The following is a 23608-nucleotide window of genomic DNA, read 5'->3' as shown; positions in this document are numbered from 1 at the left end:
CATGCCATATTATAACTTCCCACTTCTTTTACTATTCCATGTTTGCTGTGATACACTGAAGGGTTTTTATGACAAGGATTTATTTTTCACTCAAGGGTATTTTCAGAGACACATTACACTCGGTGTATTCAATGCATTTTTAGAAAGCTTACTGCAGAAGTCAGGAATGCAAACGGCAGCTCGGGTAAGTGCTAACCAAAACAAGTCCCAGTGATGAGCCATCTGAAAAATCTATGCCCACTTATACAGATATTATACAGATTTTTTTTTTCACTCTCCACTACACAGACAACTTGTTCATGGTCATTTAATATAAATGTCAAATTAATTTTAACTTAGAATAATTCAAAGGAGCATATTTTTCCTTGTATTATACCACTCATAGACCAATATTTAAAACTGAGATTTAAAGTGATGTAGTTAAGCCCATATTACAAGGTTAGATTGTAAAAGAGCTTAAAATGTACAAATGTTATTAAAGGAACTAATTTTTTGGAACGTGTCTTATACAGATGAAGTCATAGGAAAGTAAGATGAAAATGTGATGACAGAGCTGTAAGAACAAATAGAGGACAAAGTCTTCAACACGACAGTGAGTGAACTACAGAAAGCATGGCTGTAATTTATCGCTCACCTTCATGGTCTACCCTGTAGCACAGGAAAGTGAAACTAATTGTGAGGCATTAAACAACATTTTACAACAGAGAAAAATATGACATTAATGGAAATGGTTATTCCATACCCTGAGAAGTAAGACGAGCAGAAAGGAAGAGTCAGTGTGAGAAAAGCATGCTGTCTATCCCTCTCTCCTCTCACCACCTCCTCCTTCTAATCAATACAGTCAGGTCAGAGCACAACATGCACGCTTTGGCTCGTAACTAAAGAGTGTGTAAGGCTTTTAAAAGCATTGATTCTGGACCGATCGATGGCGACTAAGGAGACTTTTCCTGCATAGTGAGAAGGCACTAACGGCCAGCTGATGGGCAGGACAGCTGAATTGCAAAGGTGTTGTTTATATTAACTTGTGGATTCATCAGTTCGAGGTCAGACTGAAAGGAAGATTATCTCTGTGATTACTCAAAACTCTCACTTTGTTCCAATTTTGACAGAGGTTATGGAGGAGAAAATTGGATTTCTAACATTATTTTCATCATATTATTTTATATTTATCTTCCCTTAAACTAAACTGAAACTGATTTATTTTTAAACAGATATTTCGACTGCACTTATATTAAGCCCTCCTGTGTATTCTGTCTAATCAGCCTCACTGCATCAAATGTGCAAGTCCTCCAGGCATTAGCAAATAGATTTCATTTAAGGCCCAAAATGTCCAGAGACACTGATGGCTCAATTTACTCAATAATAGATGGGAGGCGGTCTTTAAAATAATATTGACTTAAATGCTACAGCACAGCACAGCAGCGCAGACAGGCGTTACGAGATGGAGGTGTTTTAAGCAGGCAGCTGTGCGAGCGCCTCAGGGCTTCTCTCTAATTGAAAGGATCATTAGAAGCAGGAGTTGCCTCAATGTCCCTCAGCAGCTCCTCTTCAAGCAAACAAATATGCCACGCACCGCAAAGCCACTCCAGCTAAACACATGACTGCTGTTGTCACATGCTCCATGTGATAAGAATGTCTGGTGAAGGGATGAGGGTAGTGCAAAGAATGAACGGCTAATTAAAAGCTACCATCTTGGACTGTTTTTGAGCACGAGGTCCTGTTTAGACTAAAAGAACAGGTAGACAAATTTAAAAAAAAGAACATATATGTTCACTTCTACACAGGAAGAATTTTCTCCTGATAACACAGTGAATGAGAATCAGGGCATCATACTGATTACCCTATCAAATATTTCTGGAGCATAACTGAGGCATAATCACTGTGATAAATCTCAACTGTCATTGTTTTGTTTTCTTTGAAAGCTGAAGTGTCCACTTTATAGACATTAACCGTAATTTCAAAGTTATTATGTTGCTCTAAATCTGCTTGTAAAGATATATGAGAAATTATTTCAGACACTGTATATTTCGTGTAATAATAAGGCATCAGCTTTTGTGCACTCATGTCATCTCATTCCTGAGGCACTTGGTTAAGGTCAAGAGAAGTGAATATATTTGGGAAATTGGACCAGTTTGAATAGCAGTGCTTGAAGGCTTAATAGCTCTGTATAACATAGCGTGCCTAATCTTTATTGTACTGTGCCCTCTGAAAACAATTGACAAAGAGTGCCTCTGTATTCACTAGGGCAGCCTTGAGTTATCATATTTAAAATACATTTATTCTAAGTCAATTTCCAAGATTGTTTAGCAGCACTGGAAACAATAACATCACAGAGTACTGCATATTCCTGCCAACACCCTGGGGTGGCACTATATTTCTTTTTGATGTGATTAAAAGACAATGATAAATATGTTTTGTTTTGTACTTGAATAATGCGTAGGATACCAAGACTGGCAAATATCGCTTTTGTGAATGAGCCCCTTCATCTCAAATGGAAAGGCACAAATATAGATAATTGCATTTTTCTACTTTGAGAATTTTTTTGGTGATTTATTGCAGATCTCATATAGAAAGGTCCAATTTATTTCTGCGCATAGGCATCCTGTATAGGGATCTGCTTATTTCTAATAAGTAGACCACCCACATATTACAAAAATTATTGAACTGTATTTGTAGAATAAATTACTGTCCCACTCCTTTTTCCCAATGATGCGGTAAATGCATAAATCATAGGCTGCTCGTTCCTTTAGCAGCAAATCCCTCCATACCTAGAGTGTTTGTGTGTACTGTGCAGAGGTGACAAGGAGACTCTTCTTAGCAAACAAACCAGACAAGAATCCACACTGAGTTAATAATCAAAAGCTATTGTACAGTAAGCAGTCAGGCTGATGTTGCCACACCAGTGACAGCTTTGCCACATGCTTTGAATATGCTTCTTACATAAAAGAAGAAAAAGTGCTGAAAGAAGGCATGTCACCTTTATATCAGTGAACTTGGTTGGAAAGGAGATATGTGGCATCCACAAAGGCTAACTTTGCCTCTGATGCTTTAGTGGGACCTACTTCTCAAAAAACAAAAACCTTTAACTGATCCAGGGAGTCAAGGTTAAGTCACAAAAAGTGTGTCAGTGGCAGTGGCAGTGGCACACTTTATTCAATGCTCACTAAGGACTATAACAGATTCTCAATAGCATGGGAGATTGTTTAAAGTATGTTTTATGTTATGCCCTCTATGTTTTAGACTTACAGGTTTTAAAAATTAATCATTTTTTTTACATCATCACAGCACATGAAAATGTTCTTTCTTGATATCATGAGTCAGTTTGTGGTACCAGACTCATGTCTATGTCTGTGTAGCTCCTGCTGAGGAAAGCCTGAGCTGTAACAGCTGTCGGGATCAGTGCTCAGGCACCCAAGCCTCTCACCTCACTCCCTCTCTGGCTCCTTATCAGCCCTTTAATCCGCCTAAATTGCACTACCTACACCCCTGTGGCCTGTTGCTCCTCCTCCAGCAACACACACCCACCAACACATGCACACAAGTAACAGTACAATAAAATTCTCAAATATGCTGTCACTTCGGTTGTTAAACATAAACACTCGAACACTTGCTCCAGCTACACTGTTATACAGACACACACCACCCCAGGCCCCCTGCTCGGTCACCCCATGCCTCCATCTAATATTTCCTAGTGACATATGTGTTCCTTCCGCCTTTTCTCCAACAGTGCCAATCTAACATATGCATATGCATGCTTGCACACACATTTGTATTTAGTCCACCGGGTACTTGGATAATAAATTATAGCCAAGTATTTATGTATATTATCTATTCCAAACCTAATCATCACATGAATGCTGACTTTTCTTTTCCATGCAGAAATAGTACATAAATCACTAGGCATGTATACCCAATGGCCAGTTGTATTTGTTCACTCCTACATCAATCTTTCAATTAAATATTCATTCAGTCACCTAAAGGTACTCAGTAAGGGAGGGAGTAGATGCTGAACAATGATGCTACTTGAACAAACTGTTCTCATAGACAAACAATCATGAGAATAACTCATTCATTCATCTTCACTATCTGATTTATCATAGTCAGGGTCATGGTCATTCCAGAGTCTATCCTGGGAACACTGAGCATGAGGTAGGAATACAAGTCATGATGTAGCACTGGATCTTCACAGTGCTCCATGCACAGAGATTCACCCCCCAGGTGTCATTTAGAGTAGCCAGTCCACCTATTAGCATGTTTTTGGGCAGAAATTGGAGAATCTGTAGGAAAGTGCGTGATCATGCACAGCTCCGCACTGACAGTAACCTGAGCTTCGGCTCAATAGCAGACCTCTGGAACTGTGAGGTGGATAATAATAGACATGGTTACTAATAAAATATCATATTGATTCTGCGCTATTGTTGATGTCTCTTCCTATTTTTCAAATATTAGTACAGATATTTGGCTGTAGCTTGGACAGCCCACAGTCTTTTACTCACATTCTTCCTTTCCTCCCAGCTGTCAAGTTTCAAACATTCAAAGTGACAGACAGAGTGTGTGGGTGTTACCCTGTAACAGCTCCCTTGGCTCCTCATATTTACATCTAAAAAGTGAATACTTAATGAGGAATATCAAAGAAGTGTGGATCAAAAAGATTTTAATAATGTACTATCTGCGCTGGGATAGAAGTCCTCGTGTCATTGAGCTCATGAATTCCGAATGAAGAGGGGCAGACATCTATCAGCACATATTCACCGCAACAGTGTAAAACTCCTGATCTCCTTTGATACAAGCAGGAAGTACTTTAAGAAATCAAGCTTTTAGGTGTACTAATACAGTCAGTGACACTCACTAGTGATGCCTTTGAAGAACTTTTGGGAAATATAGGTGGGTCACAATTTCTGAGTTTTTTTGAGTCTTTTCAGTCAGAGACATTATACTGAGCTTAATGGTGATATCTCCAAGCCCCTGAAAAACTAAACAGTGATCTGGTCTACTTTGACCTTACACTGTAAATCCCAGATTTATCACCAGAATAAATACTGTTGTATTTTTTACCGTGATGTCTCATGGACATGGAAGAAAAACATGATAACTGGAAGGAAATGCTGAATTATTGTAAGGTCATTTGAAAGCAGCAAAAAAGAGAAAATAAAAAGTGGCAGTTAAAAGTGAGCTGTGTCTGAAATTGCTCCCCTACTCATCCTTTCACCATTTATTATACAGCTCTGGACTGGGGCAGCACTATCCAAGATGCCATACTCCAGAAAACATCGTAGTGTTCTGCTGTTATGTAAACAATTCTGAAATGATAAATTACCCAGAAGTATAATTCTGTACTAAACACAAACAGCAACTACCTGTTGGATTCAGTGGTCATGAAACAATGTTTTTTATTTAGTTATGATGTATTAGCAAATACACAAAATGTAAGGATGTTCTTAATGTTCTTACTGCCAATACTGCTAATTACATGAGAACATTAAAAATCATCCAAATATATATTCTATTTGCTTCTCTATTATTTGTGCAATAGGGTTGTACTGGCATTGTCTGTGTATAAGAACCCACAATATATGAATTATATTTTGTAATTGTATAAGAATAAAGTTTTTTTTTCTGAAACATGATATAGGTTGTTGTGAAGGACACGTTGGCTTGACACATTACTTTACATCCATATTTATATATTTATAATCAATGGGTTACAAATAGTACCCCAAATGTAGAATCACACTAATATACAAAGTTGGCCACTACAAAATCCATATTTACAAGAATGTTTGGATATTTTGAGCACAAAAGAAATCATTTTGCATTGTTGTTGTGTAGTGTGCATCAGCTGTACACTGGATTGACTGCATTATGGCAAATAATATAATAAACTAATCCAATATAATTTGTCCACTGAGAATTCAAACAACAATGCCAAGAAGCAATCTAAATAATGCACTACGTTGGTAAATAGGAAATGAATCCAGAAAGATGAAAACATCTTTTAATGTTACTAAAAAGTAAGGTTGATTATTCTGAAGATTCATGCTGGTCTCTCTTATTAAGGTGAGCGTTGTTTCTACCTGTTACTCTAGCCCACCTCCACAGGATATGTACTAAAGTCAATATGCTGATATTACGTTCTAAAATGTAGAATGAAATTGTCTACTGCATTAAAAAAACAAACCAAACAGGTCATCTAGATATACGACGACGACCAAACATCGTCCCTCAATTAGTATTGTCTGTCCAAAGGTTCAGAGGCAAATAGACCAGAGCAGGCATGCCCAGACTGGGCACAGGTGTTACTTAGCATGGGGTCTGTCATGCACATCAAAAGGACACCCCTGACACTCCACATAACTTACAGATCCTTATGCTGCCACCAGAACGAGAGAACAAAAGAATTGGCTTGAAAGAGAAAATCAATAAGCATATGGCAATTAATAAAACATTTTCTACCTGAATCAACTACAAAGGCTTTTCTTTTTGTTCTTTGACTTTTCCAGAAGCCAAGATCTGTAGAATAAGAGACAGGACGAGAAGGATCACTGAGCGTTGGTTAAAAATGCCATTTTCCTGTTCGATAAAATTTCTTATCAAAAGAAAGATCTACCGTGGCAATCAAGCGGGTTTTGGATACTATCAGGTACAATTAACAACAGAAAACTTAACAATTTGAAAGTTTAAGAGCAATGATGAGAGAAGTGACAAAAGAAAATGGTTGGTTTCAAACATTTGACTCCAACTTGCTGCAAATGTTTTATATAGTATCTACATGAATGTAGATTTCATCAACACACATATACACCCAAACACACACCCATGCCTGTGTCTTATCCAGCACGAGTCTCTGCTGCAGGAAAAAAGCTTAGGATAAAGCTAATCATGCATATAATTGAGTTTAGACTCTTGTGTCTATGGGGGCCTGACCCATGGTTTTCGGGATGACTGGGCCATCACCTGTGTGATTAATACATGTAAATGAACAAAGGCCAGAATTATTAGGGATGTTCAATCCCTTCATCCAGATCATTCTGGACTCTTGATAGACTGACTCCACACACTGATAAATGTCAGACTAAGACTGTACTGGAGAGAATGCCTAAAGGAGTTTTCAAGTAAAATTAACAAGACACACACAGATAGCGAAAAAGATCACCTGAACAGGAACAAGAGGTTGGCACAAAACTATAGGTGTGCAAGCAACAGCTGGAGGACGTCAAGGCCAAAAAGCACTCAATGGGAGGGAAAACAATGCGGCATGTTTGGGTTTTGGACAAGGGCACACTGTCACAGCTTTCATATTTGAGCAGAGGCTTCACAAGCATTTTAATTATGAATCACAAGCTTGGGCCATACAGGAGCTTGACAGCAGCGCAGCAGACTGAGTACCTCCTGCATAATTTAGCACTTAAAGAATGCATTGCCAGTGACTATGCTGAACTAAAGTGCACAGCATCAGAAGGGTTATAGGATTACTACATTGTTCTAGAGACGCTGTGACATTATTATATTTCCTTTGTATTCCTCAATGGGATAATGATATCTAACATGTACAGCAGGTGTTTCCAAACTGTTATAACAGAATCCCTTTTAAGTGGCCACACAAACACACTTAAAACAAACTGGACACACAACTAAACAAATGAGCAACTCATTTCCAAATGTGTTATGAAGACATCGTAGTAGATTTAAACTCATACTTAACTCAAGTCATGCTGAAACATTGCATTGTTGAATTTATTCATTTGTCTTTTTGTTTGACCCCAATTTGACTTTTCAAGCACTTAAGAAATGTGTCTTAGAAGAACAATTTTCCAGTACATGCAAGGGATAACGTCGGGGATCACGCTTAAATCCAAACCTTTAACTGGTCTCACAACTGTGTATGTATATTTTTTTGGAGAACAGATGAGAAAATGGCAGCCAAAATTTTAAGCAAGATGGGTTGAAACAAAATAGTAAAAATCCCAGACTATTAAATTGCATGGAGTTCTTTACAGAGTCAGTGACCCCTTCACTTTAAATAAGTTCTAAATAAATGGACTAGCACCATACAGATTTATTTTCTAAACATTATTTAAATTCGTATGATAATCTAATAACAATTTAATTACAAAATGTGCATATAATGTACCTTCAAATTTTTACACTAAAAGTAATTATGGTCCAATTATGTAGTTAATTTTTACATTGTTATGTGAGTAGCTTCGTAGCTCGGACAGTTAAAGTGGTGGGTTGTGATGGCTTTGCACAATGTAATGATAATGACAGCAATCTCATTAATTAATACAATTAGATATAAATGTTCTGCCCACAATGCTGGATTATTATATTTAAGGTTCTTTGCTAAAACCTCAGCCAAGATAAAAATGATCATTACCTCCTCCCAGAGCAAGGAGACAGCTAATTGTACATGATAATATAAATTGAATTGGAGAGATTGCCCACCCAACAGATTTGCAGCCTAAGTTGGAACTCACTGACTGACACTAGACTGACACTAGTGAAACAGGAGCTGATTTGGCTGTCTATTGAAATGTTTTGCATACATAAATAAAACACGTATCTAATCAACTCGAGCTTTGGTTTGAACATATGGCAAACACATAATATCTAGTGAAAAAAGGCCCACGTGACTGATTGTCACACCATGAACAAACAAAAACCGAATCCTCGATTATACTGAACAAGCTCTGAAATCTTTCATCGCCTCATAATTGCCAGCAGCATAGCCGCATCCGTTATGAGATGTAAATCCTGCCACCCTCTTGTCATGGAGGGAGCTAAAGGAGCAGCACAATCTGTTTGTTGTCCTGTTCCCGTCTGGCGAGCTTTGACATTTCCCCCTTCTGCTTTTGTCCCCTGCGTTCTCTGAGGGCCCAGCTCCCTTGGCCCTGCTCGAGGCCCACATTAAGTATGCATCTCTCCCAGCACTCCCAGCTAATCTCATCAGAGTGCAGGATGCTGGAAATGTATGTAAATCTACATCTGTTGTGTCCTCAGCAGGCAGAAGCGACTGGAGCACCCACTGAGTACAATCTCCCAGCTCACTCCCAACGAGCAAGCCGAGCACATGACCCCACTCGGTGTGTAAACATGCAGGCATACAACCACATACACAACCACACACACAACCACACACACACACACACTTCTGGTGTCTCTGGTGCCCCTTTCCTCAATTAATTAGTCAACATCTTCCGTAGCCCAGTGGAGTCCTTTGACACAAATCAGACATTACAGAGCAGTTGGTTAGCCCCATCTCTTACTGTACATGCACAAGTAATCCAGTATCTTCAAGCATGTTCAGTTTTCAACATAACACACTTTGCTGACACTCCAAAAAAATTAATTGCAGTTTTTACTGACATTTACGATAAACTATCCAATGATAGTTCTCATTCAAAAATGTAGTATGCAAGGAGTAATCACCAAACTAACCAAATGCTCAACCAAGATTAAAGCCATTTTATGTCTAGGAGAAGAGTTAGAAACTACCTCTTAATCAACTTCATTCTACCCTTGAACATGAAATAATGATTTTCTGCCTGATCTGTGTTGCATCCGATGGGATTAGCTCCAGTGGTGGCATTAGACTTCATTACCATCTTGAGTACGGAATTATTACAGCTTGTAATTGGATGAGATTTGAATATGGGTTTTAAAATATTATTGCTATTGGACAGCGAGTTCACTTGTCAGTATATGAGACAGAGAAAGATGATAAGAGGAGGAGGATTTCAATAACATTTGACCTATTGAGAATGAAATTGCTGGAACCTCAGTTGCTGTGTTTGAGGGAATAAGATAATTAAGGTAACGGATGAAATCACAGACAGTTCACCACTCAGGAAAAGTTACTTAAAAGTATTATATTTCATTTCACTGAAGTTCCTGCATCAGTCCTCAAATTATAGCTTTAGTACATTTGATCAAATCTGTCTTATATCGACCCTGAATTAGCCGGAAATGGTTTGAATCAAATCAAGACAATCTCACTGCTGGTATCAAATACCAAGATTATATATTTATGTTGAGATATACCATTTTCAGTAATTACAATATTCAGGTCTAGGTTAGCAAGATATGTCTCTAACTTAGGAAAACTTGCAGAATCTCAGTTTTTCCATAAAAGACCTACACCCACCTATCCAATAACACTACTTAAAATTCAAAGACAAGCATCTCAGACTTCAAATAATTGCATTTAATATGCATTTAATATAATAATTTCTTGGTAGGCTTTTTACCTCATATTGTGATTAAGCGTTTTCACTGAAAGCAAATGTTAATTTAGATGTATTCAATCCAAATTAATAATATAATGCTGTATATATAGATCCTCACTGTAAGGTTAAACAAAGAGAGTTTTATTAGTTTCCTTTTCCTCTATTGACAAAAAGACTATGAAATCTATCTGCTCACAAAATGTTTCATTCAATAACATAGTCCCTTTATCAGCAGGTCTACTGTGGTGTTCCTGTTTGACTAGGAAATATCACTGTGGATGGATCAACACTTTATTATACTGCAAAATGATCTGATAGTAAAACAGTTAATATCCTCAATTATTGATGAGTGATTAATTGATTATTTAAAATGATCTTTAAATAAATAAGTGGAGAATGAAAATAAGATTTCGTCCCAGTCTTTGTGCAATGAATGCTTACATTATAGTTCAAAGAAAACTTGAGTGTCTGAAGTGTGTTAAAACAAAACAAAAGCATTAATGAGGTAGTTAGTTGAATACAAAGCTCCTGAGGCCTAATTAATCCTTGGTGCAGTGTTGGCACACTTCACGGTCATTATATCACAAAGAATACGTCCCAATACTGACATTTCAATAACAAGACAGATTTTCACCAAGCACTAAATCATGGTGGAAAACTCATGTCTACAATTTTTAAAGGCATTTAAAGGCTATTTATAAAGGCACATATATACATATATGTACGTTTAGTGAAATGTGTTCAGAAATTCAGTTCCCTATTTGTTAGTTTGTATTTGCATTTTCATTAATCCCATATGAGAATTCAGCAGTTGTCTGTTCTTTGTATGTCCTGAAGTCACAAGACATTGCTCGCACAGTTACAGTGGTGTTTACCAGAATTTAAACAATCCAGAAAAACCTTTTTTATTTTATTACTCACCAGTTGCAGTAATGTTGAATACTGGTTTACGGTTATTGCTGACCTTGTGACTATCCTGTAGTGAATATGGTTCCCCAGTCAATGTCAATTGCAGGGTACCATGTATTGTATACACACTAGCATGTTTTGGAAAGGCAGGACAAAACCAGAGAACCTGAAGGAACCTGGGCCTCACAGAAACACCACCCACTGATCCCCTCATTTAATGATATATCACTTAAAAAGAAAAAAGACCCAGAATGCAGTGCTGCTACATGACACAGTGCCTTTGAGTTAGACATGGCTAGTTAGATTTATATTTGATCAAAAGGTCTGGTTCTAGAGTATACAGATGAGGAGGCAAGAAATCTGTTTATTAAAAAGCTAAATCTAGAGCTTTTGTGGTTTATGATGATAGAAAAGAAAAAATCATTACTGAGATTCCCCATGATTGGATTTTAACATTTAGTAAGGTAAATTTGCTGGTACTGGTGTCGGTGTTGTTGTTGAGGTGGATGGCATTAATGGTAAGGTGTTGGGCTACAAATCGGAAGGTTGTGAGTTCAATCCCAGGTCCACCAAGCTGCCACTGTTGGGCCCCTGAGTAAGGCCCTTAACCCTCCGTTATATAAAAAAAAATTAGACAATGTAAGTCGCTCTGGATAAGGGCGTCTGCCAAATGCTGGAAATGTAAATGGATGTAGTGGGGTGACAGCAGGCAGAGGTACGATTGATTTCCACCTCTGTAAAAGCACTCTGGGGAGACTTCTTTCTTTTTATAAAACTCACAAGCGCATCGTCAAACACCTTTTACCATCCTGACATATGCAACTCACGCCACATAAACAGGAATATTTATCCAGCGCTGTGTCTATTTTTAAACTGGTTTAAAATCACAACGGTGGAGTAAAAGTGAAAAAGCGGTGGAAAAACAGATCTGGTGTTAACTCTCTGAATTAGAATTGCAGAACTGTCTTATTTACAGCCATGTTCTTACATCACAATGTAGTTGTCTACTGAGCGCGCCAAATACTACTTAATTAATCTATATAATAAATTAGGCTAAGTGGTATAGAGTCATCTAGCTTTGGTTGTGTAACAGGTCGACCTTTCATGTCTCTTTATCCCACAGTTTATTGTAACTTACTGTAGCGTTTCTATTTCAAGTGCAGAAAGCTCTACAAAATGACTATTGATTAAACAATTAAACTACTCTCCTGATCTTCAAGGGAAATGGGCACAACCATTATCTGTAACATATGCAGATGAGAGTAAAACACTTAACCTTGTATAAATCTATCTTATGTCCTTGGCTAGTCCTTATTTGTGCTAAAGTGGATAGATAGCATAAAGTTAAGAATAATTATTAGTGACCACATTTTTTTTATTATAATCTCTGCTTGACACTGTTAATAAATATAATATAAATAAATGTGAGATTAATACACATTTGTATATACACCATCTCTTAAAGTCATATTTGCCTTTCATACATTTTAGAATCTTTTAACTTGTCGTTGTGGTTGTGTAAGTAATAGGAAATCAATGGAAGTGGCAGATATAATACTTGCATACGAAAACAGGGTCTAAATGATATAGATTTCCAATGCATCCACATGATGACTACTTTAATTTGAATTGCAAATATTTGTTTCTGCACATGGGTCCTTTTAAGAGTATGCCTGTATTGATTGCCTAAAACAAGCACTTCAGTGATCCCAAGATTACTCATTTGATTTTTTCTCTCTATGACATTGTCTGTCTTTAGTTTATAAAATGACTTGACATTTCAAAGCCCAGTTGTCACAGAGACGTTTAATTTTAATGGCCTGTATGTGCCCAATTTTAGTATAAATTGCAAAGAAAAATCTGGTTTTGATCAGAAAAGAAAAGTGTAACTCCTGTGTCAAGAATCTAGAATTTCCCATGTGGCAAAGCTATGAATTTAGTGTAATTTTTTCCAACAAATTCCCTTAAGATCGGATATGCACTGCTGATGTTGCACTGTACATTTAGATCTGTGGTCAGAAATGATCTTTGATAGTAGACTCTGTGTTGCCTGAAATAAAGACTAAAAAATATTCAACTTTAAAATGGAAATTTTATGCAGCTTTAAGACTATACATAGTTTAATCTCTAAGTATATATATCTTGAAATGCATGTGTGGAATTGTTGGTTATGTCTGCTTTCCACAAATATGTAAAAATATTTTACTAATTGCTAATAATGAATACTACATATAATATAATACTACATATATTAATGGAAATTCTACAATTGTGTGTGTGTGTGTATATATATATATATATATACACACACACACGTGTACAATTTCCATTAATGAAAACATGTGTAGGCCTGTCTTATTATTTTATCAGATACTATATATATATATATATATATATATATATATATATAGAGAGAGAGAGAGAGAGAGAGAGAGAGAGAGAGAGAGAGAGAGAGAGAGAGAGAGAGCTTTAAACACCATTATAGTTGTCTCAAATGGCTACCTACCAGACATAGAAGACACTACATATGGTGTAGAATCCATTGCTTTGTGTCCTGTGTGTACAGTGTTGTCATTTGGGATTTGGCCAGGGCTAGCTTTTCATTGGCTGGAAGATGTAAACATTGTATACTATGTGATCCGCACTGATCCCTGTTACACCAGCTTACACACTGCACCTAGGCTGCTAAAAGTGCCTGTAATCGCCATACGGATCTTCATCGCCCTCTAGTGGTCTATATCAGTACATACACTTGTAACAATCCTTCCCACATGCTTTTAAACCTTTCAACCCACTTGTAAAACCAATTAGAGTTCAGTTTTAGAAGTTCAAAATTTCCAGTTTCCATATGATTTCTTCTTTACCATATGTTAGATATAGTTTCATCTATTCTCAGATGCTAAATGAGTGCATATAGCAGATCCAGCACTGAAATCTCTCTTATGACTACCACAAAAAAAGAAACAGCTGCAGTTGTAAGTAGTATATTAGACAATGTATGGAGTATATGAGTGCCTCATCAAGAGGTCTGTTCATGGCTATATAACATGACTGTAAATGTAACCCAAAATGTGACTTTTTACTTTTTACAGAACACATACAGCTATATCCATCAGCTTCATTTGGGCTGAGTACTGAATATTTTAGACTCATAAAAAACTGACAGACAGATTAAACCAGAAAACAACCAAACACTTAACATTGACAGTACAACACATTCATTAATTCTGAATTTTATTTTATATAGGGTCATTTAACAATAATTATAGTTTTTATTACAAAATTATTTACAGTTCAACTGATCCATGGGTGAATTTAGGCACAAATGGGGAAAAATCAATTGAAAAAGCATTCAGACAGTTCAGATTTAGTATACAAGGTCAGTAAGGAGTAAACAACGTGTTAACAGCAATGACAATGAATGTGAATAGTTTTGTGGAGACAATATAGTTCAGATGCTTCCACTTTTCTCAGGGACAGAAACACTGATCAAAGGTGCAGCTATAAGAGCACAGTCTAGAGCTCCAAATCTGACCTTTATCACTAGAAAAACCAATCACAATTTCAAGCCTCAGGTAAAAATGACTTGTGGTTTCTTTGGAAATACTTTGTTAGGCAATATAAGACCTATGCATCACAAGCGATGATTTCATGCATAGAAAGAGGCAACAAACAGATGACAAAAATGAAAGAAATGAATTAAATGGTAAGCAATTGTAAAAGCTCTTATAAAGCAGGATCACTTAAGTCAAAATAATAAGCCACATATCCACTCTGCATTTACTGTGGGAATGCTAGGTGAATCCTGCATATGCTTCAGTGGTAGAATATCAGAATAAACACATTCATTTTATTTAAAAAGTTTTTTATATTATGATTTATTATATTATGCAAAATAGATCTTTCTCCCTTAAGCTGAAAAATATTAGAAATTATTAAAAATAATTAAACAAAAGCTGACAAGTTTTGCCACTCATGCTGAATTGGAAAACTGTCATACCCAGAAACTATAAGCAGAATCCCAAACAAAATAATATAGCCTATCATTACATCTTCATGTACCCTGATCAAATCTGAACAGCTCAGTTCATGCTTCTCTTACATACAATAAGACCAAATAATAGCATGTTAAGTAACATTTTACTGTTGCTTACAAAGCTATGAATCATTGATGTAACACAACCAAATGCAAACACCAAAGCAAAAACTTGACAAGAGATGATAAAACAAAGCTACACGACTGATACATTTCCTCCCAAAAAAAAAAACCTCTTGATTGACGAGCAACTTGAATAGAAAGCTGACAGGCCGTTTGCAGTGTTCAACACACCCTAAATGTGGATTGAGTTTAAACCTCAGGCATTCAAATCAGTGCAAAATGATACACACGTCTGAAGCGTGACACTGCTGGGAGAAGTTAACCATGTTATGTCTTAAAATTTCTAATAAGCTCTCCAGAATTGGAAGAGTTAAAGAGCTTTCATCTGAACCAGAAAAATCTCCCCTACAGACACAGCAAATGATCATTTTAAATTAGCCAAATATGCCAATAATTTTCTTTAGCTCAAGCTTAACCAGGTTTCTCAAGTTTAGCCTGTGCTTAAGGTACAATCACAGAAACTAGACTTCATAAAGCTCAGAGTTTAAAAGTCACACTTGATAACAGAACAGTTTGAACAAACAGCTAAAGGCAACCTTCCCAAACTAAAATAAATGTAAAGTAACACTTGCACTGCTGTGGTCCTTAAAGAACTCTGCTAAACTATGCTCATGACACATGAGATTTCAGATACAGCTTATTTCTGATTCCAACTTGGTTGAGGAACTTCCAGGAGTCAGGTTTAAATTTGTTTTCTGAAATCTACTGATGAGCCCATTGTTGTTTAGACGGATTAGTAACTTAACGTTTTAAAAGGTATAAATGACACATGCACTGAGATTTTTCCATAGACGCAGCCAAGCTGGCATGTCACATGAAAAGTGCACGATAGAAATGTTTTAAAACACTGAACCTTATCAGACACACAGCTGGTCTGCTACGGACTGGCCATGGCTGGTTCATGGCACAGGTGTGTGTAATGCATGTTTTGGCTTCATATGAGAAGAAAGTGACCAAGAGCTACTTTCCCCTTCACAGACACAACCATGGGAAGATAGAAATGTGGCAGAACGACAGGAGTCACCGATGTGTCACCCTCTCAGATGGGTGTGTCTGAATGCCTGTGTATACGTCGCTCGGCTGCAGCTGCCAGCATCCTGCGGCGAACAGTCACAGTGTCTGAAATGAAGCCCTCTTCTTCAAGAGCGGGTACGACATTATCATCCTCCTCTTTAGAGTCAGCAACAGAGAAAAGGAAAGTGTCGTCTACATTGCTTTTTGTCAGATATCGTCTGTAGGAATAAAACCCAGAATATGATTCTGATTTGTGTCAGACTGTACAATATCATAGTTGTCATGTGGAATTAAAAAACACCTTAAAAATACAATTCACCCACTTAATATGGGTAGCAAGAAAAGGATCATTAAGGAGTATTAGTAGACCTGCGAGCTCTATGCAGCAGCTCCTCTTTCCTCTGGCGCAGCATCCTCTCTCTCTCATCTGAAGATTTTGAGAAGCGGCTGCCTCGCACCTCAAGGTCCTCTGTCTCTACAGTCGGCTCTGAATCCCCACTGGCTCCTGCAGACTCTTCTGGGGTTGAGCTCTCCTGAACAGGTGGTCGTTCCAGGGACTAAGAAAAGTAGCCCAAGTTGGGAAACTTCCTTTTAATTTAATTTTCGAGTTACAGTTATTTTACATTCTAGTGCAAGCCAGATATTATGTTTGCCAATAATAAATGGCTATTGCAGGTACAGCTAAATTAGTCAGTTCAAAAACAGCAGGGCTATGGACAGTGACACCAGGACACTTGTTTTGCACATATCTTTGGCAAGATTGCCTTTCTCTGGGAGGAACAACAGCTATCATGCTTTTGTTCCTTCTTTTCATGAGAACTTTACCTGGGCAGGGAAGGGCACCTGAATCCTACCCTCCAGGATGTTGTCAGTTGTGACTTCCACAGAGCGAGTCAGCTGCAAATCTTGCAGCACCAAATGGTAAGGAACCTGAGGAAACATCTCCTGTATCTGATGGGCCTAAAACAACCAGCAAAAACCTTCTTATGGTAAACATTTTAAGATATTAAAAATGTAACCAAAAATGTATGCCACAGATGGCATAATTAATACTGCAGCACAGCTTAAAGCATAAATAAATATGTACAGACATCGCTCACCATTGTACTGAGCTGCGAGTTGTTGACTTGAGCAATGCTCAGGATGTTGGTTGTATGCATAACTTCCACAGAGAAGCTTGGAAGCCAGCTAGCAATTCGTGAGCCTAATACGAGTGGGAAAATTAGGAATTAACTGAGCTGTTGGATAAAAAATAAATAAATATTGGACATGCCACAGTATTTGCTTACAAATTTAAAACAGGGTGACATTGAATGGCTTAGTTTATTAAGATGATTTAGAAATAACATCAAACACATATATATTATAATTCTGGTGGGCACCAAATACATTTACTCACTCTGTATATTCAGACATGTTTTATAAACCTGAGCAGCTTCAATGAAGACATGTGTTGCAAATGTTAAGCATGCAAATACACAGAACCAGGATTATAATGTGTGAAATGACTGCACATACCATCAAAGTGAAAGAAATGGTTGTGTTGGTTGAGGTGAGGCCGGACATCATTTCCAGGTGCTGCCGCCATGTTGTCATCAGCTGGTGCCCTCTGCCCCACCTCCCTCTCACTCACGCCCTCGTTAATGTTCAGTGACGTGCGGCATGTTGGACAGGATGTGTCTTGCTCTAGCCATGAGCGCAGACATGAACTGCATGTACATACATACACAGGAATATACATGAAAAACATCATATATGGTATCATGAGCATATCTCTGTGACAGTTTATTGCCCCTCTCTCAGTGCTGTAGATGGCTTACCTATGAAAAAGGTGTCCACAGGGCAATTTCCGTGCTGAGGTCATAGAGTCCCAGCAGATTGCACAGTCATCATTATTGGCAAGAAGCTCATCTGGGGTTGCTACTGCAAATCTGCACAAAGACAAATAGCAGCAAAGCAAACATCTCAGATACCAAACTAAAGCTAGACACACAACAACATCAGGAAATAGGCAAAATGGCTTTCTAACCTGGACTCCATATTGTCAATGACACGCAAGTAGTTCTTGTGGCGACGGATTCTCCTCTGCACCTCGTGGAAGAGGTAGCGAAGCTGCATAAAGATCACCAGGCTGGCCATCGACAGCCAGATATTTCCAAAGAGCTAAGAAGAAGAGCAAAGTTTAAATTTGAAAGCAACTGGTAAAAATAAATTATTTGAGTGTTTTAATTTGTACAGGTTTAATAACCACTGCGCTGTCTAGACATGGCTTATGCAGAAATTGTCCTCATATTTCTTCTAACATATGGCTGTCCTTGTTTTAAATATTTCCTTTATCTTCATAATAGATACCTTTAATGTGATCTTTATAAAGGCTTCAAAAAAGATTATCAAAGGGCAAATCTAAGACAGCTTTTTTGTCATTTTTTATTTGACTGAGCAAGCTAATGGCCAAAACAGCCAGAAAGCATCCATAAAAGCCAACCGTACATTTGAAAAACTACAGAACTGTGATAATATCATTTAATGTAACTGACTACGACTCAAGTTGAGGTTTGTTGAGCCAGAAGAAAAATTCAAACAAAACCTTACACTCGACTGGACGACAGACAATAGCAGGACACCATACACACATTCAGGCCAAAGGGCAATTTATCTTTATATCAGCAATTATAGCGGACACATTTAGGGAGATATTAGGACATCAGAACCCAGAGGAAACACGTGTAGACATGAGGAGAACATGCACAGAACCTTTACAGAGACTAAACCAAGATCAGGTTCTAACCTGTAGCTCTACACACAACAGCATCTACCATGCCACCTACTACTTTACTGATTTTAGCAAGCTAAAGTTTTCAATTGTTTAATTTTGTAGTTGTCCAATGGAAAAGACATTTGTGACAAACTACTCTTTTTACTGACTTTTGCAAAAGAAAATTTCATCTCATTTTAAACTTTTTTGTTTCATGGTGGCACGGCACACCTTAATGCTGTAACTATAGCGTTCACTATTCCATCGACCCCTGCTGGCCTTGACACATCAGCCAAATCATAATCTGGTCAAAGGCAGAATAGCTTTACTAGGTGGATAAACATGTGTACACTAATAACAGATGTTCTTTACAGAACCATAAATGTGCAGGTATGTGAAAACAGTGAAACACTGTGGAAAAACTGAGCAAAACATAGTCCAAGGTTCGGGTAAATAGATCTGATAAATAAATGTGTTGAGGAAAAATCTTTTACATTTAATGAGGAGACCACATCTATTAGCTAGCATTTTGGCATTATTAGTCATTTTGGGGTGTGAGGACACAAACAGTGTGCTATAAGATCATAAATTCATTTATCTCCCTTGACTGCCTTACAATACTAAGCTAACTAGCTAATGCTACATTAGCTTTTATCTGACAGTTACAATTGCAGGAAACCAAAACATAGGACTGGGAAGCAAAGTAGAGCTTATATGTGCCCTGTGGGCTAAATAATAAATTTATGATTTGTTCATCCCAATGTTGAATATAGTTTATACATGGTGTCTGAAGATATCAAGTTTAATAAAATACTTTAAAGAAAATAATACAAATAAATGACTGTTAAATGTTAAAAACTCACCAGCATGTGGATGTGATGCATCAGGTCTAGGCAGAGGAGAGTGAGCTCCATAATGAAGTCAGTATAGTAGACATATGTGCCTTTGCTTTCCCAGGTGCCTTCATGGTTCAGGTCCCACAAGTGAATCGAGTACCTACAAAAAGCAGTAGCAAGGCCTCAGTGCTGTTTTTCCCTGCATGCACAGAAACCTGAGAGAGCTACACAGCTCCAGTTTCACAGTCTCCAAATGACACAGCTTAGATGGCATGCTTATATTGGAAACTAAGACACGCAAAATGCTTACCTTGTAATAACATGTCCAGTGCGCACAGTAACAAGTAAACACTGAGGAAGAAAGGCAAAAATTACGTCTTGTACCTAAAAGATTTAACACTCTCTCAACTGATGTAAAGCAGAACAGAAACTGAATGCTTCCTACCTCAGCAGTCATAAAAGCAACAGTATGCATGCTCTGGAGATGGTCACCAGGGACACAGAGCACCGCTAGACCCCCACAGCACAGCAGCATGGACACCAGCAGGGCCAGCACTCGCACATGACTGCTCATTGCGGTTGTTGGAGAAAAAGACAGCTAAAAAAACAGAGGTAAATGAGGTTAACGAAAGACAGATATGGGAATGTTTGTACTGGCTTCATTATACCGTTCAAAAAACATCATAAATGTTTTCAATGAAAATAACATAAGATTTGAGGGGCAATTCAATCACAAAATAACATGTGTACTACTCTCCGTACTTCCATCAGTTCTGTTTGTACAAACAAACAAGATCATAACATTCACTACTGTGGTTACACACAGAGCAAAAAAAAAAAAAAAAAAAAAAAAAAAAAAAGAAGAAAAAACCAGTTAAACACATTAGGCAGGTTACAGTTTCTACCACTGTGCATAGATAAAGGCCTTAAAGTCTGACCTCAGGGCCCCAATGCAACCAGTGTTGCAGTTCCTATCACACCAGTCATGCTATATGCTGAAGGTCCAAGAAACAGACTGAGACCATTTAACATAAAAGTTTAAATCCAAGCAGATTATGTTTCAATGAAAGCTTTACTACAACTCACATATTCAAAGCGATCTTTACAGAGTTGGACCATGAGATGAAGGAAGATTAGAACTGCAAACCACAAACACCACAGCACCACCTCTTCAACGGTCTGCACATTCAGCACCCCAAATATGAAGATGAATTTATAAAAGATGAAATTCCAGAACTTGTCCTTCAAGTGCTGTTGGGGGAAAAAGTGGACAGTGGGAAAAAGTGGATGAAGGAAAGTTTAATTGTGAACTAGGGTTGATTTAAATTTCATTGAAAGTTATTTTAATGAGTTAAAGCAAGAACTCGTTATGGTAGGAGACAGAGTGATAACACTGCAACCATATAAAGTTTCTGCCCCCACAAGTACCACAGGTAAACTTTGAGGATTAAAATAAATGGCTAAGTCAAGTCACATGTATGAAGAATTTATTTCTGGATTGATAAGACAGGGCATATATGCATTATGAATACTAACGTTAGTATATTTTATGTATTATACATAAATGTCTCCAAACACAATATCTATTGTTTTTTTACTTTTGATTGATTTAGATGTCAATCACATTTTTCAAAGCTAATTGAACACAAAACAGTGACAATGCTTCTCTACACAGACATACCAAAAATCTGAACTGTTAAAAGTCACACATACAATCTATGATTGCAATGAGTGAAATGTGCACTGATTTACTGTAGTAGCAGGTTTTGTATTTCATGAGGATACTCACTCACCCAACAATCTGAACTTACCTGTTTCTCACTGACTCTCAGAGGACCGAAAACAATGCACTGTATCACTTTGGCAATCAGCATAAGGACACAGCAAGCAGTATTCACTAGAACCTGAGAAAGACATGCAGTTCACCTCATCACTATTCTCCTGCTCATACATGAGAATACAAAGGAACAGTTCAAAATGTGTATTTTACGAACCCAAACAAACAAGCTGTCAGTGATGAGATTGCGCAGTATATAGTTGGTCAGACTGTCATTACTGTCAGCTTGCTTCACTTTAATGTCATCTATAGAGCTGCTCTGAGTTTCTTCCTCAGCAGATGGAGCTTCAGTCGTGTAGGAACTGAACAAAGTCCCAGCCAGCAGCACTACACTCAGAACAGTGTAAGTCTGCAAACTGGGCCATGGAAATCTCTCCAAAAACACCAAAGGCATGGCAGCAGCGTCCAGCGTCCAAACTACACAAACTGCTCTTTAAACTGGGCTATGCACAAACTGTTTAGCTTACAAACTTTATAAACCAAATAAAAATACTATTTTTACAACCTATTAGTAGATGTAAATAGTACCGATATATTATATTTTATTATTTAAGCTACACAGAAAGATTCACTTGGTTGGTCAAGACTCGGTTTACGTGCAAACAACCGACTCTTTAGCGAGCATTACAATACAATGAAGACGGATTTACCTAATCTCACTTTTTTATTTTTATCATTCCTACAGATTAACACGAATGTTGTTTGCCAAATCGAGCGACTGTAGTTTCAGCAGTGAAGAAACACTGATAAAGAATTAATACCCCTTTTATCGACAGCTAGCAGTCAGGCTAACGTGCTAACAAGCTAACATGCTAACAAGATGTCCAAAGGTTTCAGCTCGCCAAGACTAATATTCTTAAGAGGATTATTATAAACTAAACGGATGAAGAGAAGGACACGTCACACTCCCGTGCCTTTTTCGCCCTAGTACACTCGAAGATGATGTCTGAATGATCATTCGAGACGCATCAGTTAGGTTGTAGCCTCGTTTTGTTGTTCCAGTCGTTTCACCGAGTTTCACTTGCCCCCCCCCTCCCCTTTCCGGTGTTTATACGTCACGTGTTCTTCTGGCGCTGACGCAAGATTGCACGTGTCACGTGTTTCAGAATCAGAAGGATATTTTTCCTGAGGTTTATAATACAGTCAGTTTAATACGGCTACTAACATCTATAGCTACTTTATAACAAACAAAACAAAATAAAACCTATAAAATTTATTTTCTTATAGTTACAGTCTTAGTTACTGTTATTTTTTTGTATGTATAGAAAAGTAAATATGTTTAATATCACTCCACATTAAGCAACGTGTCATGGCTTAATACAGTTTAAATGATCATTTCATTGTCTTTGAAAATACTTAATGGTCCTTTCTGCCTGCTGACCTTACAATCAAAGCTGCTCTCAGTGAACCAGTCACCATAATACACACTGTTATTACTGTTTCACTGCAATAATAAACAATAACAAAGTATTTTAAACATGTGCGATAACAGAAATTTTGAGAAATGTGCAATATTACCTATGTGCTATATGTCTTCAGTGTACTGTAACTACTGCTCTTTTTATACATTTATTTTGTATATAGCCTACTGTATATTATATTATGTCTTTATTCTTTATTCCTTTTATATATTTTTGCTGCTGTAACAGAGAAATTTCCCATTGTAGGATGAATAAGGGTATATCTTATCTTATCTTAAATGCAATATGTAGAATGTTTAAATGTCCAGCTTTACATAATGCAATGCAAAGAACAGGGACAGTAAAAGCATCCTAATAAATAATTATTTGCTGAATTGCCTACCTTATAACTAGCAATGATAACATACTAATGTCAGTGCTCATGATAGCACGGTGATTGGACTCATAAGCA

At 37.4% G+C, this 23608-nt stretch overlaps 1 protein-coding gene across 1 annotated transcript; it reads right to left on the bottom strand.

Annotated features, from left to right (window-relative positions):
* Positions 1-14352: 14352 nt before the first annotated feature.
* On the bottom strand, positions 14353-22754 carry amfra (autocrine motility factor receptor a). Its single transcript, XM_060886467.1, has 13 exons — positions 21894-22754; positions 21711-21803; positions 20986-21150; positions 20345-20497; positions 20210-20250; positions 19927-20059; positions 18338-18471; positions 18129-18239; positions 17827-18017; positions 17409-17512; positions 17134-17268; positions 16678-16865; positions 14353-16526 (listed from the first exon to the last, which is right to left on the bottom strand). Exons 1-13 carry the CDS (start codon positions 22128-22130, stop codon positions 16334-16336), a joined length of 1878 nt encoding a protein of 625 aa, XP_060742450.1. The 5' UTR covers positions 22131-22754; the 3' UTR covers positions 14353-16333.
* Between the last annotated feature and the right edge of the window lie 854 nt (positions 22755-23608).

The sequence above is a fragment of the Tachysurus vachellii genome, chromosome 14 (assembly GCF_030014155.1).
Source record: "Tachysurus vachellii isolate PV-2020 chromosome 14, HZAU_Pvac_v1, whole genome shotgun sequence".
Lineage (NCBI taxonomy): Eukaryota > Metazoa > Chordata > Actinopteri > Siluriformes > Bagridae > Tachysurus > Tachysurus vachellii.
This window is presented reverse-complemented; position numbering and strand designations above follow the sequence as displayed.